Source organism: Psittacula echo (genome assembly GCF_963264785.1).
Source record: "Psittacula echo genome assembly, chromosome: 24".
In the NCBI taxonomy this organism is placed as follows: Eukaryota; Metazoa; Chordata; class Aves; order Psittaciformes; family Psittacidae; genus Psittacula; species Psittacula echo.
The window spans coordinates 5,457,439-5,480,541 of record NC_137759.1 but is presented as its reverse complement, the minus strand read 5'-3'; the positions used below and the strand labels follow the sequence as shown (position 1 = coordinate 5,480,541).

At 55.3% G+C, this 23,103-nt stretch overlaps 2 protein-coding genes across 3 annotated transcripts; one reads left to right on the top strand and one right to left on the bottom strand.

The window, feature by feature from the left end:
• Window positions 1-201: 201 nt before the first annotated feature.
• Window positions 202-5,136, bottom strand: TLE5 (TLE family member 5, transcriptional modulator; the record flags this gene model as incomplete). 2 transcript variants are annotated; one of them, XM_080634181.1, is made up of 7 exons in its annotated part: window positions 5,081-5,136; window positions 4,746-4,843; window positions 3,742-3,805; window positions 2,001-2,045; window positions 1,670-1,732; window positions 931-1,005; window positions 202-423 (listed from the first exon to the last, which is right to left on the bottom strand). In XM_080634181.1, the coding sequence occupies exons 1-7, from the start codon at window positions 5,105-5,107 to the stop codon at window positions 202-204; spliced, it is 594 nt and encodes a 197-aa protein (XP_080490307.1). In that variant the 5' UTR covers window positions 5,108-5,136. The 2 variants fall into 2 exon arrangements, with proteins under 2 accessions (XP_080490307.1, XP_080490308.1); XM_080634182.1 differs by having other exon boundaries at window positions 202-420.
• A 7,618-nt stretch (window positions 5,137-12,754) lies between these two features.
• Window positions 12,755-22,541, top strand: GNA11 (G protein subunit alpha 11). The gene is made up of 7 exons (XM_080633873.1): window positions 12,755-12,901; window positions 17,207-17,391; window positions 17,651-17,805; window positions 18,704-18,832; window positions 19,542-19,671; window positions 20,384-20,537; window positions 21,389-22,541. Exons 1-7 carry the CDS (start codon window positions 12,766-12,768, stop codon window positions 21,577-21,579), a joined length of 1,080 nt encoding a protein of 359 aa, XP_080489999.1. The 5' UTR covers window positions 12,755-12,765; the 3' UTR covers window positions 21,580-22,541.
• Window positions 22,542-23,103: the final 562 nt, after the last annotated feature.

Genomic DNA, 23,103 nt, shown 5'->3' with positions numbered 1-23,103 from the left:
CTGCGGGGATGGGGATGGGGGACATCACCCCCCAGGCTCTGCTTCCAATGGGAACACGCCTGGAAAAGCTGCCACCAAACCCCCCCCCCCCCCCCCCCGGCTTCTGCTGCACAGCAACTAGAGAGAGATACTGCATCTTGCATTAACCCGCCTCCCCCCCCCACCCCACAACCAACCCCCCCCCCCGGCCCCCCGGTCGCTCTAATCCGACTTCTCCCCATCGTCGTCTTGGTGGGCGTCCCCGTCGTGGCCGTTCTTGTCCTCCTTGGAGAGGTGAGCTTGGGAGCCCAGGGCCGAGAGCGAGAGCAGCCCCGTGCCAGCGCTGACAGCCGGGAGCGCCGGCGGCTGCAGCCCCACGGGCAGCGGGGTCAGGGGCAGAGCGAGGGCTTGGAGCTGCGAGAGCTGATGGGCTTGAAGCTGCTGCTGTAGGGAATGAGGGGCAAGGCAGGGAGACAGCAGAGGGGCATCGTCATTTGGGAGCGCACTCGGAGCCGGGGATTGGGATGCTAAAGGGAGGCTGAGGCGGGCTGGAAGCTCATCCAGGGGCCTGGCGAGCAGCAGAGCCTCCAGGGAGAAGGGGAAAAGGAGATTCCCAAGGCTTGGGGCTGTGACAGGCTCAGGGCGGCCCCAGTGGGACACAGCCACGAGCCCACAGGACATCTGGTCTCAGTGCTCCAAGGATGCAGTTAAAGCCCTCGGGAACAGATGGTGCTTGCAAAGCCAAAGCTCCTCTCCTTGCATCCCGCTGGGATGGAGGCTCCGGTGCGCACATCGTAACACACCGGCTCAGAGCATCCCTTCCTCATCCATGCAGCATCGCACATGGAGCCACCCATTCCCAGCTCCCACCTCCCCTGCGCAGCTCTGTCCTGGAGGCCAAAGGCACCGATCCCCATCCCTCCAAACCCAAGCTAAACATGCATCACGTACGCGGATGATGGAGTTCAGTTCTGGTGCTGTGACCTGCTTGGCCCGTTCAATAGCTCCCAGGACTTGCTGCTGATGCTGCAAGCGAGGAGAAAACAGAGGGATTCGGGATCAGTTCCAGTGGGAACAGGGAAGGAGAACCCAGGTCTGACACACACAAAGTGATGCAGAGCCTGACCCCCAGTGAACAGCCCTAAACCCAGCAGCTCTTGGGAAGCTCCCGACTCCCTGGGACACGTCCTGGGTCCAGGCAGGAAAAGCAGCTGGAGGACACACTTTAAAGGGCAACTGCCCTTGCTCCTCTGGGAGCACAAGGTCTCCAAGCTCCAGGCCTGTTCACCACACTCCAGCAAGTGGATTCTGCTTCGCAACAAGTGGATTCTGCTTCGCAACAAGTGGATTCTGCTTCCCAACAAGTGGATTCTGCTTCCCAACAAGTGGATTCTGCTTCCCAACAAGTGGATTCTGCTTCCCAACAAGTGGATTCTGCTTCCCAACTTGGCAGCAGGACAGGGCTAGGGAAGGGTTTGCATTAAGATGCAAACGGCTTCATTGTGGCTTTGCTGTCAGGCGGCTCTGATGGGATCCGCAAGCCACCGCGTCCTTCCCGAGCACAGGAAAACCACAGCCTGGCCCCAGCCCCAAAGCTGCTCAATGGCCTCCAGGCCTTGAATCCGTCCCCATGCAGGGCTGAGAGCAAGGGCTGAGGTTTCCCACCCCAAGCCCAAGGCCCAGGACTCACCTCTTGGGACAGGTAAGGCAGGACCTGAGCACAGATCCCATTTAGCCTCTTGACGATTTCAGCCTGGAAGGTGGCAGGAGCAGAGAGGAAAAGCATCAGGAGGTGCTCAGCACCGCCTGCCCCAACTTCCCCATCTCCACAAGCTGTGGCTGCCCCATCCCTGGCAGTGTCCAAGGCCAGGTTGGACACAGGGGCTTGGAGCAAGCTGCTCCAGTGGAAGGGGTCCCTGCCTTCAGTGGGATAGCACTGGAGCGACTGAGGGCAAAGCAAAGCAGCCAATTCCCCCTCTTCCCCTGGGATTCGAGCACTTGGAAATGCCTCTCCCCCCTACCTGTTTGTGCATTTCAATATTGAGCCCGTAGGACATCTCATAGTACTGCAGAGCGGGAGAGAACAAGAGAAACTGTTAAATCTCCATCAGGTAGAGTGGCTCCCATAGAGCACTGCTGGGAACTGCTACTGCTTTCCCAAGCAAGGTCTGCTACAAAGGCTGGGCAAGGCTCAGGGCTCCATAGACTCCCAAATCCACAGCCAAAAGGGGCAGCCGGACTCCATGAGCTTTGCTTGGCCAACAGCCTAAAGCCCACATGGCTGCTTCAGCAGCAAATGGAAGGGATCACGACCGGGCTTCATGTACAAGCAGCACATCCAGCTGCACACAGCTCCAGCTGCTTGGGAAGAAGCCCTGTGGAAAGCCCCCCTAAGCCACACCACACCCAATCAATCCCACCCAGACCCCCCCCTGCACAGCAGGAACAGGCGGCTCCAGAGCAATCTCTTGGCAGGAGAAGCTAATTCCTGACCCCTGGAAGAAGCTGGTTGAAGGCTGATGCTGGAGAGAGTTTCCACATCTCCTCCCTTAGCTTGCAGGCTACAAGCCTGATGCTTCCAAAGGGAAGGAAAACCCCACATTTCATTCGAGGAGAAGGATGCTGCTGGGTTGGTACCGATGCCACAAGCCTGGAAGCCCCTGGTTCGGCATCTCCCTGATCCCAGCCCGCTCTCACCCCGCTGCCAGCTCTCTCCAGGCTTCTTTGCATCCCGGAGGCTGAGCAGGAAGCAGGAGCCCGACCCCCAAGCTGCTGATAGTGACTTATTCACCAGGCAGAGCAGCTGGAGCAGGATCCCTCCTCTCTGCTTCCCGTCATTCCCTGGGATGGGAAACGGCGGCTCCGGCTCAGCCCCGCAGGATGAGGCAGGAGCTGCTGCACCTGCAGAGCCCCCAGTGCTGCACAGGGAGCTGCAGCCCTTCCCTTCTGCTGCTGCTGGTACCCGAGCCCATGCTGGGGACTCCCCACCAAGCGCTCAGCCCCACCTGAGCTGAGCGTCCATGCGAGGCCCAGGAGCAATCACTTCCCTGTTAATCCACAAGGAAAGCCGTGACCTCTTCTCCTCATCCCCAGCCCCAAGCACTCTTTGCTCCCCATAGACTGAGTCCAGCCACGCAGGAGGATGGAGGGACCAACTCCGTCATTCCTGGTTTGCCAGTCCTAACACCGCTCCAAAGAGCATCTTTCTGCATCTTATCTCTTCCTTCCAGCAGCAAGTGGGCACCAGCTCATCCCTACGGACAGTATCACACCTCCTGGGAGCTCCTTGATGGGAACAGAGCAGCCTGGCATCCCTCCCTCTCCTACAAGGGCTCTTCATGCACAGGAGCACAGAGGTGTTACCTGCCTGCAGGAATACAGCCCTTTCCTGGCAGACTTATCCTTGGATCATGGCTAATCCTTATCACACCTTACCAAACACAGACCACGACTCTCCCGGAGCCCCCAGACCTGCAGCTCCTCCTGCAGGTGCCTGAGTGCTCTCACTTCCCCCAGCCCATAGGGACTAAGGCCAAGGACCCCCCATCACCACCACGGAGCAGTCAGCTTCCCAATCCCAAACCTTCCCTGGGTACTTCCCTGCGCTTCAACCCCACAAAACACAGGAAAAGCCCCATTTGGAGCCAAGTCAGCCCTCGGAACCTGGAACTCCACAGGGCAAAGGCTCTGTGCCCATGTGGGCACAGGCACCCGCATCCCGCTGGGTCCCCCCCACCCCGTGCCACCGGGGCCGGTCCTCACCATGACGTAGTGACGCTGCATCTCGGATTTCTCGCTGGCCAGTTTGTCACATTCCAACTTCAAGCTGGAAAAGCCAGAAAAGAGTGAGGAACCCACAGCCAGGAGGCGAGAGTCGATGGCCGCAGAGCAGCTGCTTCCTGGCTGCTCTATGGGGTGGGCAGAGCCAGGCCGTGCCTGTGATGCTCCCACTACAGCCCCACTAAGATGAGCTCAGGAGAAGCAGCACAAGGTTATCCACAGCCGGATGCCGACTTTCCCCCCCCACCATTCCAGGCAAATCCAGTGGTGAGAAGCAGAAAGCTGGGCACAAGCCAGCGCAGGAAGGGGTTTGCCTTTCCTCAACTGGCAGCTGGGGACAGCTTCTGGCACGGGCCTGCCTGCAGCATTCAAAGGGATGCTCCGGTCCAACTTCCAAAGCAAAGGCAGATCCGTCTGGGGATGGTGGGAGGGATCTGTCCAGGAGAAAGGATTTCCCCCCCCCCCCCCCCCAGTTCTTCACACCCTTCAGGAAAGTGCTGCTGCTCCCAATGTTTTATAAGGCTTGGGCCGGGGTTTTCTCTTTCCAACAAGAAACAGCTTCACCTACACAAAACCTGCTTCTTCCCGAGAGGATTAAGTCCAGGAGGGTGGAGCGGGGAAGGGGGGGGGATGGCCTCCCCTTTCCAGCGGGAATGCTCCTTGGGCTCCTCCACTGGCACTGGGACCACCAGGAAACAGCCATTTCCCAGCAGTTTCAGTGCTGGAATGACCCCGCGGCAGAGCCGGTGGTGGGTCAGCAGCAGGATTCCCACACACATCCCCCCGGGAGAGCGTTTGGATCCAAGCGCTCCCTCGCAGCACCGGGAATGGCAGCCAGCGAGGAGAGCTCCCTGCGGGGAGGCCTGGCCGAGGATGCGGAGGGAAGATGCTCGCTCTCCCGTGCGGATGCGCCTGCCCCGTGCCACGGGCGCCGCTCCCGCATCCCGCATCCCGAGCCGGGGCAGAGCGGCGCGGAGGGCACGTACCTGTGGTACTGGGCCTGCAGGAGCTGGAACTCGTCCTTGATGCGGTCGCAGGAGTCGGAGGTCGTGAACTTGAGCTGCTGCGGCAGGTGAGAGGAGCCCTGCAAGGGCCGGACACAGCGCTCAGCGCCGGGGCCGCACGGAGGGACGCCCCCGCCTCCCTCCCTCCCTCCCTCCCTCCCTCCATCCCCACATCCCCGCCCCGCGCTCAGGCCCGCAACGCGCCCAAGGTCACCGACGGGGCCCCCCCCTCGGAACCGGGCATGGGGCGACCCCCGCGGGGTCCCGCTGCCCCCCCTCAACCCACCCCGGTGCCCGCTCCCGCCCCGGCCCCGTACCGAGTGCCGGCTTTGTGGAAACATCATGTCAGGATGCGGAGCGGCCCGCTCCCCGCTCCCAGCCCCGGTGCCCGCTCCGCTCCGCTCCGCCGCCGCCGCCGCCGCCTTTGTCCGCGCCGGGCCCGCGGCCGCCCCGGCCCCGCGGCCGCCCCGCCCCGGCCGCGCCGCTCGCCCCTCGCCGCTCCCGCCGCCGGCGCCTATTGTCTAATGGCGGCTGCGGCTCCGGCTCCGTCCTGCGGCTGCTCGGCACCACCTGCAGCCGCCGCCGCCTACCCCGGGCCGGGCGGGCCCACGGCCGCTCCCGCCCCCGTCGGTCCCCGCCCCCGTCGCGGCACCAGCACCGGGCCCGGGGCCGTGCAACCGGACAGGGCCTTTCCGTCCTCCCCCCCGCCTCCGCTCCCGCAGCTCCTCGGGGCTCGGTCCCGCTGAGCATCCCCCTACCGAGGCCTTGGGGCTGCCTTGCAGCCGGGTGGTGCTGGGGTTGAAGCGGGGTTACCGGTACCGGTACCGTTGGCCCATCCAGGGGAGAGAATCGCGGTGCCTGCATCCCGGCATCGTTAGAGGGAAGGGGATGCTTCAGTGTTAATGGAGCCGCTGCTCCGGTTCCTTAAACCCTGATGTGACACTGCAGGACCCGAACTGTTCCATGTGGGAAACAGCATTCGAGGTGGTTGGGAATCCATCTGCAACCGGCCCCAAGCAAACCTCCTGTCTCCAAAGAGAGAACATCCTGCTCTGGAGGCCAAGCTCTGCCCTAAACCCGCTGCTGGAGGAGCGCTTGATGTCCCGGGGGATCAACCGCATCCCTACGGAGAGCAGGGAGCTGGGGATTTAGCCACAGAGTCATTGCTGGAAGGACTTGGCGGCCTCCCTTCAAGCCACACACGCAGCCAGGGCAGAGCTGAGGCAGGATCGGATCCTTGGACACCAGCCTGGGAATAACAGGCAGGAAGCGGGTTGGTGCATGGGGAGATGCTCAGCACCTCTCCTGGTTCAGAATCACCCCCAGTTGTGGTGCTGGTGGCCTGGCCTGGCCTCAGCATCAGGGTGAGGGTGCTGAGGCGCTGGCCCAGGGTGCCCAGAGAAGCTGTGGCTGCCCCATCCCTGGCAGTGTTCAAGGCCAGGTTGGACACAGGGGCTTGGAGCAAGCTGCTCCAGTGGAAGGGGTCCCTGCCCGTGGCACTGGATGAGCTTTAAGGTCCCTTCCAACCCAAACCATTCCATGATTCCATGATTTTATAACTCACAGTTGCTCCCTTCCAAGTGGGAAATGAAATGTTCCTTTATTGGCTTTTATGGTGGCTCCAAAATGTTCCATTTTCTCTTTTATTTTTTTTTTTTTGTTTTTCTTTTTCTCTCCTTCCTTTCTTCCAGGAAATACTCTAATTTATGGGATAATCTTGGCAAATCCCAATCCAGGGGAACACAAACTCACTTGTGCCTTGTAAACGACTCTTTAATGTCTGTCTCCAGCCAGGCAACGCATCTGTGTGTGAAGAAGGGGGATTTTAACCTTCCTGAGCATGGCCTGGGCGCAGCAAACCATGCATGGAAGAGCGTCCCTAACCCCTCCCGGTCCAAGGGCTTGGTGTTGGAGGCTGGAAAGGGTCCCCAGCACAGGGCAAGCAGGACATGGGGGCTGGAGGAGCCGCTTGCACCTCTCCCATGGGATCCTGCTGGGAATCAACCTGTCAGGAAGGAAGGTGCTGTGACTTTAGCATCACTGCAAGGCGCTGTGGTACCCATGGGGAGCTGCAATGTGCTTGCTGGCCTCCCTAGCCAGAGCTTCCCCACCCTGAGCTTTGCCTTTCACCATGTCCTGAGCGTGTCCGGCTGGAAGCAGGAGCCTGTCCCGGGCTGGAGCATTCCCATGTTCCCACATCCCATGACATCCATGTCACACTCCCCACGTCCCGTGGCCACCGGTTACCTGCAATAGGGACTTTATGTTCAGCCTTGCTAATGGAGCAGTGGGTTGTCCGATGGGCCCCAGCAGGAAGGGTTCATCCAGGGATGTCCTAATGAGCCCGGAGCAACTTCCCATTCATTCCCAAAAGGAGCAGTCCAACAAAGGGGCCCCAAATAAAGCTGTTTCATGAAGAGCCTTTGTAAATGGTTCTATCCCATGTAACAGCGCTGGTGCAAGACAGACACTTGCTTCTCTGAAGGTCTGGACTGAGTCATCCCAATGGGAATGTAGGCTCTGAGATCCTGCTTTTATCCTGGGAATAAGGGCTCTTTTACCTGGAATTAAAAAGGAAGGAAGCCAAACTGGCAGGACCTCATGGAAGTGTCAATGGCTCCTCCTTCACCTCTCAGTGATGGGTTGGATGCTGTGGACTCTTTCCAGTCCCATCAACCTCATCCAACCCCAGCTGCCATCCATCCACCAGCTCCTAACAAAGCCCATCCCTATGGAAAGCCCTCTCCGGGCATCCGGGAGGTGTTTTATGAGGCACAGAGCTTGCTGTTAGCCCCATGCCACGCTGCTGGCGCTTCTCCCCTTCCAGCCTCCCTGTTTCCCCAGCCCAGCTTCCCTGGGAATGCTGAGCTCCAGCTCCCTGCCACATCCAGAGCAGCTCCGGTGGGAGCTGAGGCCACGCTGGCCCTTATCGGCCCTCTTATCAGAGGGATTATTGGCTTTTTATATTAAACCTTCTCCAGATAGCCTAATGCAATCGACCGCGCGCCTGGCAAGGGCTGTGATTTATAAGCCATGCGTCTCTGCAGTCTCCCCTTCACACAGAGGCTGTTTCCTCCTCTTCCTCCCCACCACCACATCCAGCCAGGCAATGATGTAGGGATGGGCTGGAATCTTCCCCACATTCCAGGCTGCCCCATGGAGGAGAGGTCCCTCCATGGCACTGAGCCCTGTCATTCCCGTGCAGGTGGATGAGTGCCCAGGTAGGGAATGTCCTTAAGGCACCGGTGGTGACACCAGTGCTGGTGGCTGCATCCCTGTCTCCTGGCACGCTTCCCCCTGCCCACTGTCACTTTTCCCACCTCTTCCTTGGAGGTGGGTGCTGCATCCCTCAGGGACACACAGTGAGCCACAGCCTGTGCCTGTGGGCAGAAAGAGCCTTGCTCCAGGGAAGCTTTTTACAGCTGGAGCAGCATTCCCACCCTCTGATCCCATTTTAGCAGTGACTTGAAAGGCTCCGTTCCTCTCCTTCCCCTCTGGTTTGGCTGCAGACCCATGAGGGGTGATTCTCCTCCTTTTTCCCAGGCAAAGTGCAAGCAGCAGTGGTTCACGCTCCTCGCAGGAAGCAGGAAAGGGATTCTGCAGCTGGAATTGCCTCTCCTGGGCCAGGGCTGGGCTGGCACCAAGCTCCAGGGTAGGAATAGAGAAACAGGGAGCTTGGAGCTGGAAGAGGTCCAGGGGAATCCAGACCTTTGGACCATGAGTCCCATTAGTGTCCAGGAGCAGGAGTTGAACCCCTGAATCCCTCTGCAAACCAGATGATGATCCCAGGGGCTGGAATGAGCAGAGAGGCTTCTGCCCCAGGCCTGCCATGGCAAGGCCTCCCACCTCTCTCCTGTTTTCCTTGCTGGACAAAGGGAGCAATGAGAGATCAATCTGAAGGTCAAAGGGATCATCCAGGCTTTCCTCCTGCCTAATACAAGGCAGATAATCCCTCCTGATGACCCTACATCCCATTCCTGCTCCCCCTGGGCAGGATCAGTGCTGGTCTGCAGGACGGGAGCTCCAGCAAAGGAATATTGCCATGAGTGCAGAGGTTCGCAGTGATTCCAGAAAGGGAAGATGGACTGAGACTGCTGCACCCTGCAGGGCCTGCACTCCTCATTCCAGGTAGGAAAAATGTTTCTTCCTGACCTCAATTTGACAAAACACCGGCGAATGAGGATTGATGGCACGAGGAGACTGTGTCTGGGACCTTTTGCATCTTATAGGTACTTCTGTAGTGCCTCGTGTGGCCTCCTGGGCAGCATTTACCTCCAGTCCTGGATCCAGCCCCAGCATAAGGATGTGGAGCTGCTGGAGCGAGACCAGAGGAGGCCATGGATGCTGCGAGGGCTGGAGCAGCTCTGCTCTGGAGCCAGGCTGAGAGAGCTGGGCTGGGGCAGCCTGGAGAAGAGAAGGCTCCTGAAGGGGAGACCTGAGAGCAGCTCCAGTGCCTAAAGGGGCTGCAGGAAACCTGGAGAGGGGCTTGAGACAAGGGCCTGTAGGGACAGGCCAAGGGGAATGGCTTGAACCTGCCAGAGGGGAGACTGAGCTGAGCTCTTAGGCAGAAGCTCTTCCCTGTGAGGGTGCTGAGGCGCTGGCCCAGGGTGCCCAGAGAAGCTGTGGCTGCCCCATCCCTGGCAGTGTTCAAGGCCAGGTTGGACACAGGGGCTTGGAGCAAGCTGCTCCAGTGGAAGGGGTCCCTGCCCGTGGCAGGGGTTGGAGCTGGAGGAGCTTTGAGGTCCTTTCCAACCCAACCCAGGCTGGGATTCTGCGATTTACAGACCAGGATCTGCAGCATGGGGAAGGGGATGACTGAGCTGGTCCTCGTTTACACAAGGTTCTCCCAGCTCACACTTCACTGGTATGAAGATGCTTTCATGTATTAAACAATACATCCCTTTCCTTTTCCTTCCTGTGAGAGCTGGGATGGCGACCACTGACCATGCGCTGCCCAGGGGGGCATTAGGCAGTGGCAGGGCCCCATCCTGACCTGCTCCTCCGGGGGCTGGAGGAGAAAGAGGTGCTGGAGCTGGCAGCACCTCTGGCTTGCAGTGCCCTCCTGTGGGAGGTGAGGCTGGTGGGGGTGCTCCATGCTGGGGCTGATGAAGATGGGTGCTGGAAGCTGTCCTCCTTGGAGCACATCCTCTCTGGGCTGGGGTCATGCTCTCAGCAGTATCAAGCCATGGACTCCTCCAAGAGGTCCTTCTCTGCTGTTGGGGTCCCAGAGCTGGCTGCAGGACCATCAGTGGGGCTCCAGGCCGGATGGACAGCATACTCTGGCACCGGAACGGAGCTGCTTTGCTTTGCTTTGGGTCTTCAGCACCAGGAATTCATGGGGCCATCTCCAGCAAACCCACGGAGCAGCCTGACCCCCTCTTGCTGCCCCTCTGCAGCACATCCCTTGTGTGTGTGTGTGCAGCTGAACTGGGTGCCCAAAGCACCTGGTTTCTGCAGCAGGATGGGATCAGTTCTCACTGGTTGCAAGATGCTTTTCTTTAGGCAAGGAAAATGTTCCCGAGTCGAGCTGCTGATGGAGCAGCTGCAGCAAACTGCAGCTGGCTTCTCCCTGCTCCAAGCAGCTTTTCCATGAGGGCAGGAAGGGAAGGAGCAGAGAGAGCACTGCTGCTTGGAGACCACCAGCTCTGTCATTCCTACCTCCATGGAGCAGGATTCATCAGAGCTGATGCCTGTCAGCAGGAGCCAAGTGGTCCAGAGGCTGGATGCAGATGTTGTTCTTCCTTTTCCTTTGGCAAACAGTGCAGGAGCTTCTGGCCTTTAGGTTTTGCTCCTGCCCAAGGGAAGAGAACCAAACCAAAAGCCTCTGGCACGTAGCACCTTGTGGTGCAAAGCAGCCTGGCAATCCTGGTTGGTAACTCCTGAGCCAGGATCTATCTTGCACTCGCAGCCTGAGGACATGCAAGGAGGTGAAGTGACTTGCTTAAAGCCAGAGCGGTGTGGTAGGATCCGAAGGCTTCCTGCTTCCTTAAGCACCATTTGTGGCTGGAGTTCCAAAAGGTGACACTGAGCAGCCCACTGTGACTCGGAGTCATCTGCCAGAAGAACAAGTCCTTCACCAGAGATCAGTAAGGAGAGAGGAACAGCCCTGTCTGAGGTGTGGGACACCTGGAAGAGAAAGCAGGAGAAGAGAAGAATGGAAGGGAATTGATGCTGGGGAAAGCCAAACTATGGCAAGACCACTGGAAAAAGAAGTTAGAATCTTCTGTTCATGGAGGCCAAGAGCTGAGGGGAGCAGCGCAGGTAGAAGAGCAGGAGGAATCACAGTGGGAAACAACCTGCTGCTTGGGAGCATCTCATGTCTATGCCTCTGCCAGATTGCCATGAGGTAGGGACCGGCAGGTAATAAGGAAGACAGGGATGTAACAGCTCTGTGCTGCTGCTTTCAGTGGTTACACACAGGCAGAGCAGGCAAGGATAAGGGGAGTGACCGCAGCCAGACCAGGGAGTGATGGAGCTGGGCATCCATATGGGCTCCAAAACACCTGCAAACAGCAGAGCTGGGGTGAACCTCGGGGTTAAGGAAGCTGAAAGTGAGACAAAGAAACAACACCAGATGGAGCAAGAGGAAGGTGGGAAGAGACTTCTCCTTTGGGATGTGGCGTGCATCAGTTTTACCTTGCCACAGAGGTCTTGCTTTGCCTCTTCCCCTCCTCCTGGACCAGCCGGGACCCTGGTACCCATCCAAAGGGATGGTGGGAGCTGCAGCGTGCAGATATGGCCATGGTAAAAGAGAATCTATGGAACTTCTGCAATTCCATCTATTTCTGCATGGGGAGGGCATGCGGCTGCCTGGGGCACTGGGTCCGCAGTCCCTGTCAGCACTTACTGCTCTGTGGGTGATGCTTGACTGAAGGAACAGGGTGCTCGGGTGAGTGGGATACAGGGCTGGGGCTTGGTTGGTCCCGTTTGAGCCCCTGCCCCGTTCTGGAGGGCTCCAGGATAAACTGAGGTTGGGAACCAGCCTGTACAGGTGGAATAGAGGAGACAGGGGTCCCAAGTGTGTCTTCTGCTGGGATATGGTGGGGCTCCTCGTGAAGGTAGAGCAGCGAGGATGGATGGATGGATGGCCATGGCTTGGGCTGACATCAGGCTGCCTCGGGGGTACCTGTAACAGGGACCTGCTAAGCAGCAGTGGGGACAGCGAGGCTAAAGGCAGCGTTGACACCGCGCATGGAGCGATGAGAACGGGCCCGGAGGCGGCTCCCGGAGCTGCGGGGCCGGCCTCAGAGGCGGCCCCGGGCCCGTCGGCCACTTCCCCCGCTGCCGCAGCCGTGGGCGGGCGGGGCCTGGCGGGGCCTGCGCCCGCGGTGGGCGCTCCCCCGAGCGGGGCCGCGGGTGGCTGCCGGCGGAAGGAGCCGCGGCCCCGCGGGGTGAGGTGGACCCGAGTCGGGAAGGGCCGCGGTGCCCGCTCCGCAACCGGCCTGTAAGGGAGAGGCCGCGGCCCGCCATGGCCTCCCGCCCCGCCCCGGTCCGCCACCGTCCCACAATGCCCAGCGGCCCCCGCCCCGCTCTGGGAACGCGCGTCCGAGCCCCCCCCCTCCGCCTCCCCCATGCCCGGCCAACCAAACTTGCGCTCCGGTTGGCTGCGGCGCCCCGCCCCGCCGGCTTAGTCCCGCCCCCGCGGCTCTCTGCGCTCTGCCATTGGCTGAGCTGCTGTCAGTCAGCCCTTGTTTTCGGCGGCAGCGGGTTGGGTTGCGCCGGCTCGTCGCTGGCTCGGCGGGGCCGTGTGAGGAGGGAGCGGCGGCCGCAGCCGGGCGAGGGCAGCGCGGAGGGGGCCGGCGGCGGCGGCGCTAGGCCCGGCCGCACGTAGTCGGAACCAAGGCCGGGGCCGGGCCGCGCCGGCGCCGCGGAGGGAGGGTGGGGTGGGCAGGGAAGGGGGCGCGGGGCCGGGCCGCGCTCCCGGCCGTGCGGAGGCCGGTGGTCGGTGCCCGGGGGGGTGGGGGGGGTGGGCGGGCGGGGGAGGCCCGGCCTCGGCGCCACCATGACTCTGGAGTCCATGATGGCCTGTTGCCTGAGCGACGAGGTGAAGGAGTCGAAGCGCATCAACGCCGAGATCGAGAAGCAGTTGCGGAGGGACAAGCGCGACGCCCGCCGCGAGCTGAAGCTGCTGCTGCTGGGTGAGAAGCGCCGGGCCCGGCCTGACCGCGCCGCGGGGCCTCGGCCCTGCCCCGGCCGCGGGGCTTGACAGGTCCCGGTGGCCGCGCCCGGGCGGTGGTTGTTGGGGGGGGGGGGGGGCCAGGGTTGTCCCCGCCTCGGAGCCCTGCGCTCGGGTGGGGGGGGGGGGATGTGTTGTTGGCTGCCCTTTGTGTGGGTTTGCGGCGCGTTCTGTGTCCAAATGGTGTTTGACATAAGGAGGAACTGTGAGGATGAACTCATACAATGGTCGGGAGTGATTTCGGCTCTGGAGGCTCAGGCACGAAGATGGGTGTGTGTGGAAATGGGCTCGAGGAAGTGCTTCCCGTAGCCGGCCTTTTATCAGTGGGCAGGATCCAGGGATGGAGTTGATGCTTTTCATTATCCATAGAACCGTGGAATGGGTTGTGTTGGAAGGGACCTTAAAGCTCATTCTGTTCCGACCCCCTTGCCATGGGCAGGGACACCTTCCATTGGAGCAGGTTGGTCCAAGCTGCATCCAACCTGGCCTTGAGCACTGCCAGGGATGGGGCAGCCACAGCTTCTCTTTGTGGGGAAGAATTTCCAGGCCTTGGGTGAATGTGTGTGGAAAACTCATTTTCCAGCTCCTAAAGCACAAAATTCCCCTTGCCCTGCCCAGGGAGGGCTGGTGGGGTTGGGAGCTTGGGGTAGTGGATCTGAAGAGAAACAAAGCCCAGGAGAGCTGTGTCTGAGGAGGAAATGGCTCTGATGCTCTTTGGAGGTAGAAATCACCTGTGCAGCGATAAGGGTGTAGGTGTGAGGTGGAAACGGAGTGGTGGTGCAGATGGATAAATAACTATTCCATGTTGAGATAAGGTTTATAGTGATGGGGGATCAGTTCCAAGAGCAGCCAGCTAAGATTTGAGGTGTTTACGGCCTCCTTCGGCAATGAGGTTGATGTCCAAGGAGCCCTCGCATTTGGACTTGTATTTCGGTTTTCATGGCTGCTGTGATGTAGCATTGCTTGTGCATGTGTCCTGCTTTGTGTCTGAAATACCACATCGTCTCCAGCTGAACCGTGGAGCAGATCCGCTGGATTGAGCATAGTGGGGTCTGTTGTGAGCTGCCCATTGAGGTACAGGGGATGGATTGGGATGATCCTGGGGGGAACAAATAGCCAACTTCACGGGAGTGAAGTGAGGCTGGGGCTGCCTCTAGAGGACTGCCATTGTTGTGTCGTGGCAATGAAGTGAAGGCCAGAGCTTTCCTTTTCCCTCTGCATCCTCAGTGGTTAATGTGTTGCTGTGCTTCAGGTGAAGGGTAAAATCCAGGGCTTGATGTTTGTGGTCTGCAGAGGCGCTGGGGCAGCTGCTGTAAGCCATCGGGTACATGTCTTACATGTGTCTCCTGCTTCCTGACAGCGGTCCCACAGAAGCAGCCGTTTCAAAATAGGTTGGCACTATAGGATAGATCTGGGTTAAGAAGATCCCACTGGATCTAAAGATTTCACTGTAGGAATGATCCCGATTGCTCAAGAATCCTTTCTGCTTTTCTGCGAGATGCAGCTCAGGGCCATTCAGCATCAGATTTGCAGAACAAAAGCTCTATAGGAGGTGGTTAATATTGAGTGAGCAGCATTCCCGGCTCTAGGATGTGTCTGCTGGGTGCCTTGCACTGGAGACAGCGCAATTCCCACCTTCACTCATGGCAGGTAGTGAGTGTTCTCCCTCCTTGACGTAACTGTGCTTCCAGGGGTTTCTTTCTTGCTATTAACATGGAGCTCTTCCATCCACCACTGTTAGGGATGGGGTTAGTGAGAGGCCTCTCCCAAACCCTCAAGATTCCAGAGCGTGTGTCTGGAGGGAATTTCTGCCTCCCAGAAACTTCATTCATTTTCCTTGTCACTTTGTTCAATGACAGTTTGATGGTTGAAGCCTAAACCAGAGCACTGGGGTGAGGAACAGCAGTGGGAATCGATGATGCACTAGGTAGTAAGAACTCTGGTTTCAAGGTGTTGGACGTTGCCCTCTGGTGTAAGGTGGTTGTTCCTCTTTGTACTGGGTGCGGGAGCTGGGGTTCAGCGTGTTGATTGAGGAATGCACCTCCAAGTGCCAGGCAGGGCCTCAGGGTTTGTTCCCAATGCAGGGTGAACTGTTGCTTTTCCCCCTTTGACAGATGAAATGGGGAATTCACGTTGCCTCAAGGTTAGCAGACGCAATAAGGTTACTGTGCTCTGCAAAACCTCGGCTGGGTGAAAGCAAAAGGCACCTTTAACCAAAAACCCAACCCCAAAGGTGGTTGCTGGTAGATGACAGGAGAATCTGGGTTTGAGCTCCGGGCTGAGTGGCTGGTGCTGAGGTTTCTCTTAGGTTTGTGCTATCAGAATGCTTTGAAGCACAACGTCTTGTCTTCCCCCCCCCACTTTTGGTTGCTGTGGTAAGCACCGAGGAAGCATTTCTCACCACAGTGAGAGAAACCACAAAATATTTCAGTTTCCATTTCCCCTCTCCCATATTATGGGATAGCTTTGTGTTTGAGAGCCTTTGCTGCCTGTTAATGGTGTTTCTAATGCTCATTTCTCTCCTTGCTGACATGATTTCTGTCACATCTCGGCTATGGGGGAAGCTGCTTTGGTTTAAACGTGCTGCTTCTGGTTCTGTGCTCCCTGCTCTTATGGGAGCATCTTTATTTGTTTACCTTTTAGCCTCGCACTACAAACAGGAGTAACTGAGAATCTACCTCTGAGTAGTAGATGTGGAGTGTGATGAGTGACATCCAGGCTTCATACAGCGAGTCCCTGCTGTGAGGATACCTGGTGGTGCCTATGGTGAAAGGACTTGTTGCTTATGGGATAGGTTGTAGTTTTTGCTCTCAGGGAGTTGAACCCCTGTATTAAAGAGAGTTTTTTGTATATGTATTCTGCATATGGATAGCAAAGGTTTAGAAGATTGCGTAAAAGTACTTGAGAGAAGCATCCATGGTAGATGTTGAAGTTGTTGGCTGGGGACCCCTTCCACTGGAGCAGCTTGCTCCAAGCCCCTGTGTCCAACCTGGCCTTGAACACTGCCAGGGATGGGGCAGCCACAGCTTCTCTGGGCACCCTGGGCCAGTGCCTCAGCACCCTCACAGGGAAGAGCTTCTGCCTAAGAGCTCACCTCAATCTCTCCTCTGGCAGGTTAAAGCCGTTCCCCTTGGCCTGTTCCTACAGGCCCTTCTCCAGGTTTCCCTTTAGGCACTGGGAGCTGCTCTAAAGTCTCCCTGGAATCATAAATCTAACCAGGCTGTGTATCAGCATCGATACTTTACCTGCTGATGGTTTTCTCTCATACTTACGGTGTTAGAAAGTTCCTCCCCTATCTCTTTATCTCCTCTGTTGGCCTTCACGTGTTCAACAACACTTCTCTGAGGCCATAAATGTAGGAGTGGGAGGACCTGCCTCACTGAGTGTGCAGGAAGCAGCAACGGGGCCAAGCTGAATCTTTCCCTCCTGTGTTCTCTAAGCCCTCGTGTCCCTGGGGCAGCAAACCCATGGTAGAAGGAGCAGGTAGCCCTGCTGAGCAGCCTGCAGTCTGTAAGGGCTTAAGACTCAGTGATAGAGCTGTGAGCAGCATCCTCCTCTGCTCTCCCCTCTTGTTAACTCTGTAATGCCCAGAGGCCACAGGCACTCATAGAGGTATCTTGCCCCAATGATGATTATCATTTCAGTCCAAACATCCTGTTTGCACAGCAGTTTGGGATGCTGAGCAGATCCCCTTCTGTAGCTACTCACATCAGCTGGAGAATCCAGTTGTTTCTTGAGCTCCTTTCTCCTTTCGAGCTGATTTATTTTGGTTGTGTTCAGGGAAAAGCCACATTTTCTGGAAGATCAAGAGCATTTTGTGCCAAACCACAGCAAAACGCCCGAGCAAACGGGCTTCCCCTGAGCCTCTCCATTGGCAGTATCACCAATTGTGGAGCATGCTGCTGGGATTGTAGCATCTTACTGGAGTATCTGGGAATAGGTCAGGTGTGACGGACCAGGGCCTTTTGACGCAGAACGGGTGGGAGGAGCTGTAACGTGAGAGGTGGAAGAAGAACCAGAGCTGCTTGTGAAGGCTGCTCGGAAGGACAAGATGTCTTCCTGTGCTCTAAGCTTCATGGTGGGGATGAGCTGGACCAGCCAGAGTGGCCTTGAGGATCCTGGGAAGCAGCTCAAACAGTGCTTGGAAGCCGTGTGTGCTCGCGTAGAGCAAGAGCAGCTTTGGGATGTGATGGGATGGATGTTAGATGCTTTCTTCCTCAGCAAACCTTGCTCCTGATGGCTCTTAACTCTCTCTTGCATTCCATAGGCACTGGGGAGAGTGGAAAGAGCACGTTCATTAAGCAAATGCGTATCATTCATGGCTCAGGCTACTCTGAAGAGGACAAAAAAGGCTTCACCAAGCTGGTGTACCAGAACATCTTCACTGCCATGCAGTCTATGATCAGGGCCATGGAAACCCTGAAGATTCTGTACAAATATGAACAGAACAAGGTAAGTTGCTCCCACTTTGTGCACGTGTCTTTAGGCACTGGGGATTCTAGGGCTTGACTCCAAAGTTCCTGTTCCCTTGTGTCCTTCTGCATGGCAGTCTCAACCTCTGGGCAGTCTTTCCCATAGATGTTGTGTGCTCAAGGACTACTTGTTAGGACGTTTTGGCCTCTCTATGGCCTATAGCCCCTGCTTCTGATCCCTCACAGCATCCCCTTTTGAACTTCTCTTTCTCTTTCTGTCTTTCCTCTTCAATCTCCAGGCCAATGCAGTGCTGATCCGGGAAGTGGATGTAGAAAAGGTCATGACATTTGAGCAGCCATATGTAAGTGCAATTAAAACATTGTGGAATGACCCTGGAATCCAAGAGTGTTATGACAGGAGAAGAGAATATCAGCTTTCTGACTCAGCTAAATAGTAAGTACCTACTCACTGGTAGATGAGAGTGATGCTCTAACAAATGATACCTGTCCAGTTGTTTAATGGAAGCCTAGAGTTGGTTCCAGAGAGCAGGAATACTGCTGTGGATTTCCCTGTGTTAGTTAAAGTACCTTCTCTCGTTTTCCCTGGCGTGGGTGAGTCTTGCTGGTGCTTTAGACAAGCTGCACAGCCTCTGCTGGCCACATGGATTGGGATAAAAGCTGTAGGCACATGAGAAAGGCAGAAATATCCTTAGGAAAAGTGAAGCTGAAAGAGGAGTGGGAGCAGGAACCTGAGAACTTGTTTGAATCTGGCTCCACAAGGCAAAGAGCTGCACTAGAGAAGCTGTGTTTGTTTTGGGGGTAGATTTAGATCTGGAAATTCCTCACCGTTTCCTACTTTTCCTAAGGTAAAGGGTAAGATGGGTTGTGTGGGGGGTGATAAAAGCACATCTGCTTCTGGATCTACCTGAGGCTTGAATTTCTACCTTACACCATCTAGCTTGGCCCTGGCACTTAGGCAGCAGAAGTGTTGCTCTCTCTTCAGGTTTGTCCTTTGGTCTACATGGATGTGTAACTTACTGGTGGCTGGTTTGACAGATGACATAGGTTTGCTTGTTACTAAATAGAAAACCTCAGATGAGACTTAATTCTCAACCATAAGCATCCCTGAACTTCAGCTTTCTCTGTCTGCCACACTTCCTTGCTGCCCTTGCTCCTGTTTCTCCCCGAAGCAGATGGCTGGTGAATTACTGTTCCCCAAAGATTTATTCCCATATTTGAAGTGATTCAGGTGACTTTTGCTTTTCTTGTTGAGCCAGGGAAAGCCTAAAGGGGTTGAAATATGTGTCTTTATGTGCTGTAACCTCAGGCAGTTTGTCTTTCCCTTCCTGTAGCTATCTCAGCGACGTGGATCGTATCGCTACCCCAGGATATCTACCAACTCAGCAAGATGTGCTACGGGTTCGAGTTCCTACAACTGGGATCATAGAGTACCCCTTTGACCTAGAGAATATTATCTTCAGGTACTGAAGGTGTATTCATGTTACAACTGAATTCAGAGAGGAGGGAGATAGCTTCCGGATTGCTTTAGAGTGGCCCGGTGCTTGAGTGGATGTATGTGGTATGATGTTCTGAAGCATCTGCTGAAGGCTGCTCCTGCCACGGGGATGGTGTAACATGTTATTCTGATGAAGGGAAAGCTCCAAGCTGTGAAACAGAATCAGTGGCACTTAAAGCCCAACTAACCATCTTGCAGGGACCTTGGGAGGGATTGTGTTGCATGTGAGAAGTGAACTGGTGGGAGCTTAAGCCACTGAAGGGGCGGGGGAAGGCTGAGGCTGGGAGTGAAATGTATTTGCCTTTAAGAATGCTGAGCTCAGCCAACCTTGACCAGTTATTTCTCCTTCAAAAAGACACCATTTCTTGTGCAGAAATCCTTCAGAGGTGGTTTTCTGTGCCTTCCTTGTGCTCTCAGGATGACACCAAAGCTCACTGCCTATGCTGCTGCAGCACCGGGTGGCATTTGGTGGCCATTGTGTCGGTTGGATGTATTTCTGGAGCAGGGTAGTTTGTAAACCTGAGGGTTTTGTTAGCAAGCACATATTCCATCCCCATGCCGAGTTAAATTGAGCGGCAAAGAGCCACGATGTTTCTCATCGTGTGCTGGTCCTTTGTATTCAGGTAGAGAACTGCAGCCACTTCTGTGCTACTATGTGTGTTTCTCTTCCTTAGAATGGTGGATGTTGGAGGGCAAAGATCGGAACGAAGGAAGTGGATCCATTGCTTTGAAAATGTGACTTCCATCATGTTTTTAGTAGCACTTAGTGAATATGACCAAGTTCTGGTGGAATCTGATAATGAGGTAAGCCAAAGAATGGGAACTCAGCAGGAAGGTGCAAAGAAAGGAGGAATGTCTTTAGCTTCTGCAGGCTGGTACCAAAGTGGGATTAGCATCTATTGCTAGTTTTGGCCTTCAGTTCATCCTGTTGCAAAGGGAACGTGAGCCTTGATGGGTCATGATGGCCCTGAGGATGGAGAATGTGTGGAGCATTTGGATCATCAGGAACGTCTCGAGTAATCCTGAAATACTGTGAAATTGCTGAGTTCTGTGTGCCTGGGAATGCTCCTAAATAGCCTCCCATTCCTCCTTTCCACACTGAATGACTCCGTGCCGTGACTGCTGCCTTTTTAGATAGTGCCTGCTCTCTTTGAAGGTGTGACACTGAATCTTTACACTTGCTAAGAGACTAAAATACGCCATTAGGGAACAGCAGTTATTCCTTTTCTACAGATAAAACATGTCCACAGAGTCCTCTCACATGACTCTCGTAGCATAAAATGACTGTTAAGGCTTTTGATCTCAATGGTTTGCCAATTAAATGAAGCTGGAGTCCATCAGATCTTGCATTTCCTTTCCATTTACTGGTGCAGCTTGAGCCAGAATCTACCTGGGGCCAAAGGATTCTGCATCCAGTATCCAAGATTCTGGATTGCTACAGATCGGAGTGCAGGCAGCAGAAAAGCATCTCAGTGTGCTCCTTTGTGGAAACAAGGCTTTCTCTTCTCTCTTTCAGAACCGGATGGAAGAGAGTAAAGCCCTCTTTCGAACCATTATCACTTACCCATGGTTCCAAAACTCTTCTGTTATCCTCTTTCTCAACAAGAAAGATCTGTTGGAAGACAAGATCCTATATTCCCACCTTGTCGACTATTTCCCGGAGTTTGATGGTGAGTGGTTTTCAAGGAGGAGCGTTCCTATCTAGAAGAAGGGGTTGGAGGTGGTTTGGCCAGAATTGTATTTGGTTTTGAAAGACATCTCAGCTCTAGAGATGGGCAAAACATCTGAACTGGGGAAGGAATAGCTACAGCAAGGAGACGATGACACCAAAGCGTCTTAATCATATGGAGGTAACTGGGATCTGATGGAATGGGCCTCTCCTAGATGAAGAATGACTCCTCCTGCCCTCAGGATGCACTTCAGAGTGTTATGGAAGTCTGGCTTTCCTACCTGTGTGCTTGTGCAGAAACCCAGTTCATAAACCCCATACACTTCAATCCTGTAGTCAGGAGGTGATGTGAGTCCTTGTTTTAAGACGCTGCCTGGTCAAATACTCAACTTGTTCAAATGAGGGTGCTGCAGATCTCAGAGTGCATTGTGACTCATGTGCCATCTGCAGCTGTGGTCAGCCAAGATCGATGTGAAGCAGAGAAATTGCTGTTGGAAACAGAACTCTTCAGCCCAAATCATGCTTCAGGCTCTTCAGCTGAGTTCATTTAAAGCTGCCTGGTAACATCTGTCCAGGGCTTTAGAGACTTACAGGGTAGATTGGGATGAGCTCTTAGGCAGAAGCTGTTCCCTGTGAGGGTGATGGGACACTGGAATGGGTTGAACAGAGAAGCTGTGGCTGCCCCATCCCTGGCAGTGTTCAAGGCCAGGTTGGACACAGGGGCTTGGAGCAAGCTGCTCTAGTGGAAGGTGGATTGGTGGTTGGAACTGGATGAGCTTTCAGGTCCCTTCCAACCCACCCCAGTGGGGAGTTGCTGGATCAGTGGGTAACTGGTGTCTCTGTTCGCTGCAGGCCCGCAGAGGGATGCGCAGGCAGCCCGGGAGTTCATTCTCAAGATGTTTGTGGATTTAAATCCCGACAGCGATAAAATCATCTATTCCCACTTCACATGTGCCACAGACACGGAAAACATCCGTTTCGTCTTTGCAGCTGTCAAGGACACCATCCTACAGCTCAACCTGAAGGAATACAACCTGGTTTGACCCCGCTCTGCTCTCAGCCCCTTCGAGAGGCTTCGCTGGGAAGAAAAGACAAAACAAGAAAGTTTCCAGACGACAGGAAAACCACAAAAGTTTTAATTCCTTTTTTTTTGGGGTTTTTTGTTTTGTTTTGGTTTTTTTTGGTTTGTTTTTTTTTTTTCCTTTTTTTTGGGTTTTTTTTTTGATGATGTAATGATTGCAAATTGTCTGACCTGTGGAGTGGCACGTGCTCAGTGTTACCCTGGAGTCTCATGTCTCTGTCCACAGAGTAGCTGATTTCCTATTTTAACAAGATCGCTTTTCTTTCACAAGTTAACGGGGATATGCCTCATCTCTTCAGCACCTTGCTTACTTCTTACGTTCTGCCAACTTAAAGCAGCCTCATCTTGAGCTTTCCTTCGTTGCTTCGCCACTTTTTGCCTCCCCCCCCCCCCGTTTTCATTCCCATGGTATATATATAAATATATATATAAAAAAACAACCCCCAACTTTCCAGCTGAGATTGTGAATTCACTGGACTGTGGGAGTGCAGAATGCTACTGGGCCCTTCGCCTTGTGCTATGGGTGCCTCTGGTGTCAGTTGTTAACCCTGCTTGCTTCTTGCCCTTCCCTTTCCCTTCCCCAGGACACGCTCCATGGTTCACTGTGATGAAACGTTGGGGAGGAGCAATTGCTCTCCAACCATTGTGCAAAAAAGAAACCCCACACAAGAAAAAAGGCAAACCACCACCACCACCACCAAAAGCCATCACTTTGCCATTCTTTATATGTTCTAGTTTTGAGGTTTTTTTGTTTCTTTATCAATGATAAAAGGTATGGAGACTGTGATTATTATTTTTTTTTTTTTAAATTATTGATGTTCTATACATAGTTTGCTACGTGTTGCTGTATTTTGTTCATGGACTACAAATGATGGAAGCTCTTGGAGCAATAGCTGCTGAGCCTGGGGAAGTGCCTGACTGTAATTGTTCTTTCGTTCCCTCTTCTTGGTTTTTATCGGTTTGAATTTTAGGTTTGCTTTTCTTTTGGTTTCTCACACACGTCCCCACATCCTCCCCCTCCCCACACACACCACAAGGCTCCATTTGCAGAGAGCAAACCTAGGTCTTGTTGAGTAGAGAGCGGTGTGTGACACGGAGCGGCTTCTGCGGGCAGCGCGTCTCCAAAGCGCGCCGAGGAGCTGTGGCATTTCACCATCACGCTTGGGCTGGATGGGAAATCTCTCTAGTCTCGTGCCACCCTTGAGTTCTTTTCTTGCTGCTAGTAGCAAACAAGCCTTGATTATTGTTCTGTGCCAGTGTGTTCAATTGACTGTGTAAGAATTCCTTGGTCCTGTCCAGCTCGTAGGTTCAGAGGAAGGACCAGAGTTGGTTCGTGACCAACTTTGGGATGGAGGGAGGATTCTTACTTGAAAAGCTTGAGGATGGAGGGAGGAGCAGTTCTCCCTCTCCTGTTTATGCATTCCCCATAGGCACATGCTGCTGGGTTTCTCTTGAGAGGAGTAGGGATCCTCGTTGGAAGACTTGC

What these genes read in the sequence shown, in the direction of transcription:
- GNA11 (XM_080633873.1), top strand. Translation starts at nt 12,766, where the DNA reads ATGACTCTGGAGTCCATGATGGCCTGTTGCCTGAGCGACGAGGTGAAG. An exon ending in ACAAATATGAACAGAACAAG is followed by an intron (nt 17,392 to 17,650) that starts GTAAGTTGCTCC and finishes TTCAATCTCCAG; the next exon opens with GCCAATGCAGTGCTGATCCG. An exon ending in CTTTCTGACTCAGCTAAATA is followed by an intron (nt 17,806 to 18,703) that starts GTAAGTACCTAC and finishes CCCTTCCTGTAG; the next exon opens with CTATCTCAGCGACGTGGATC.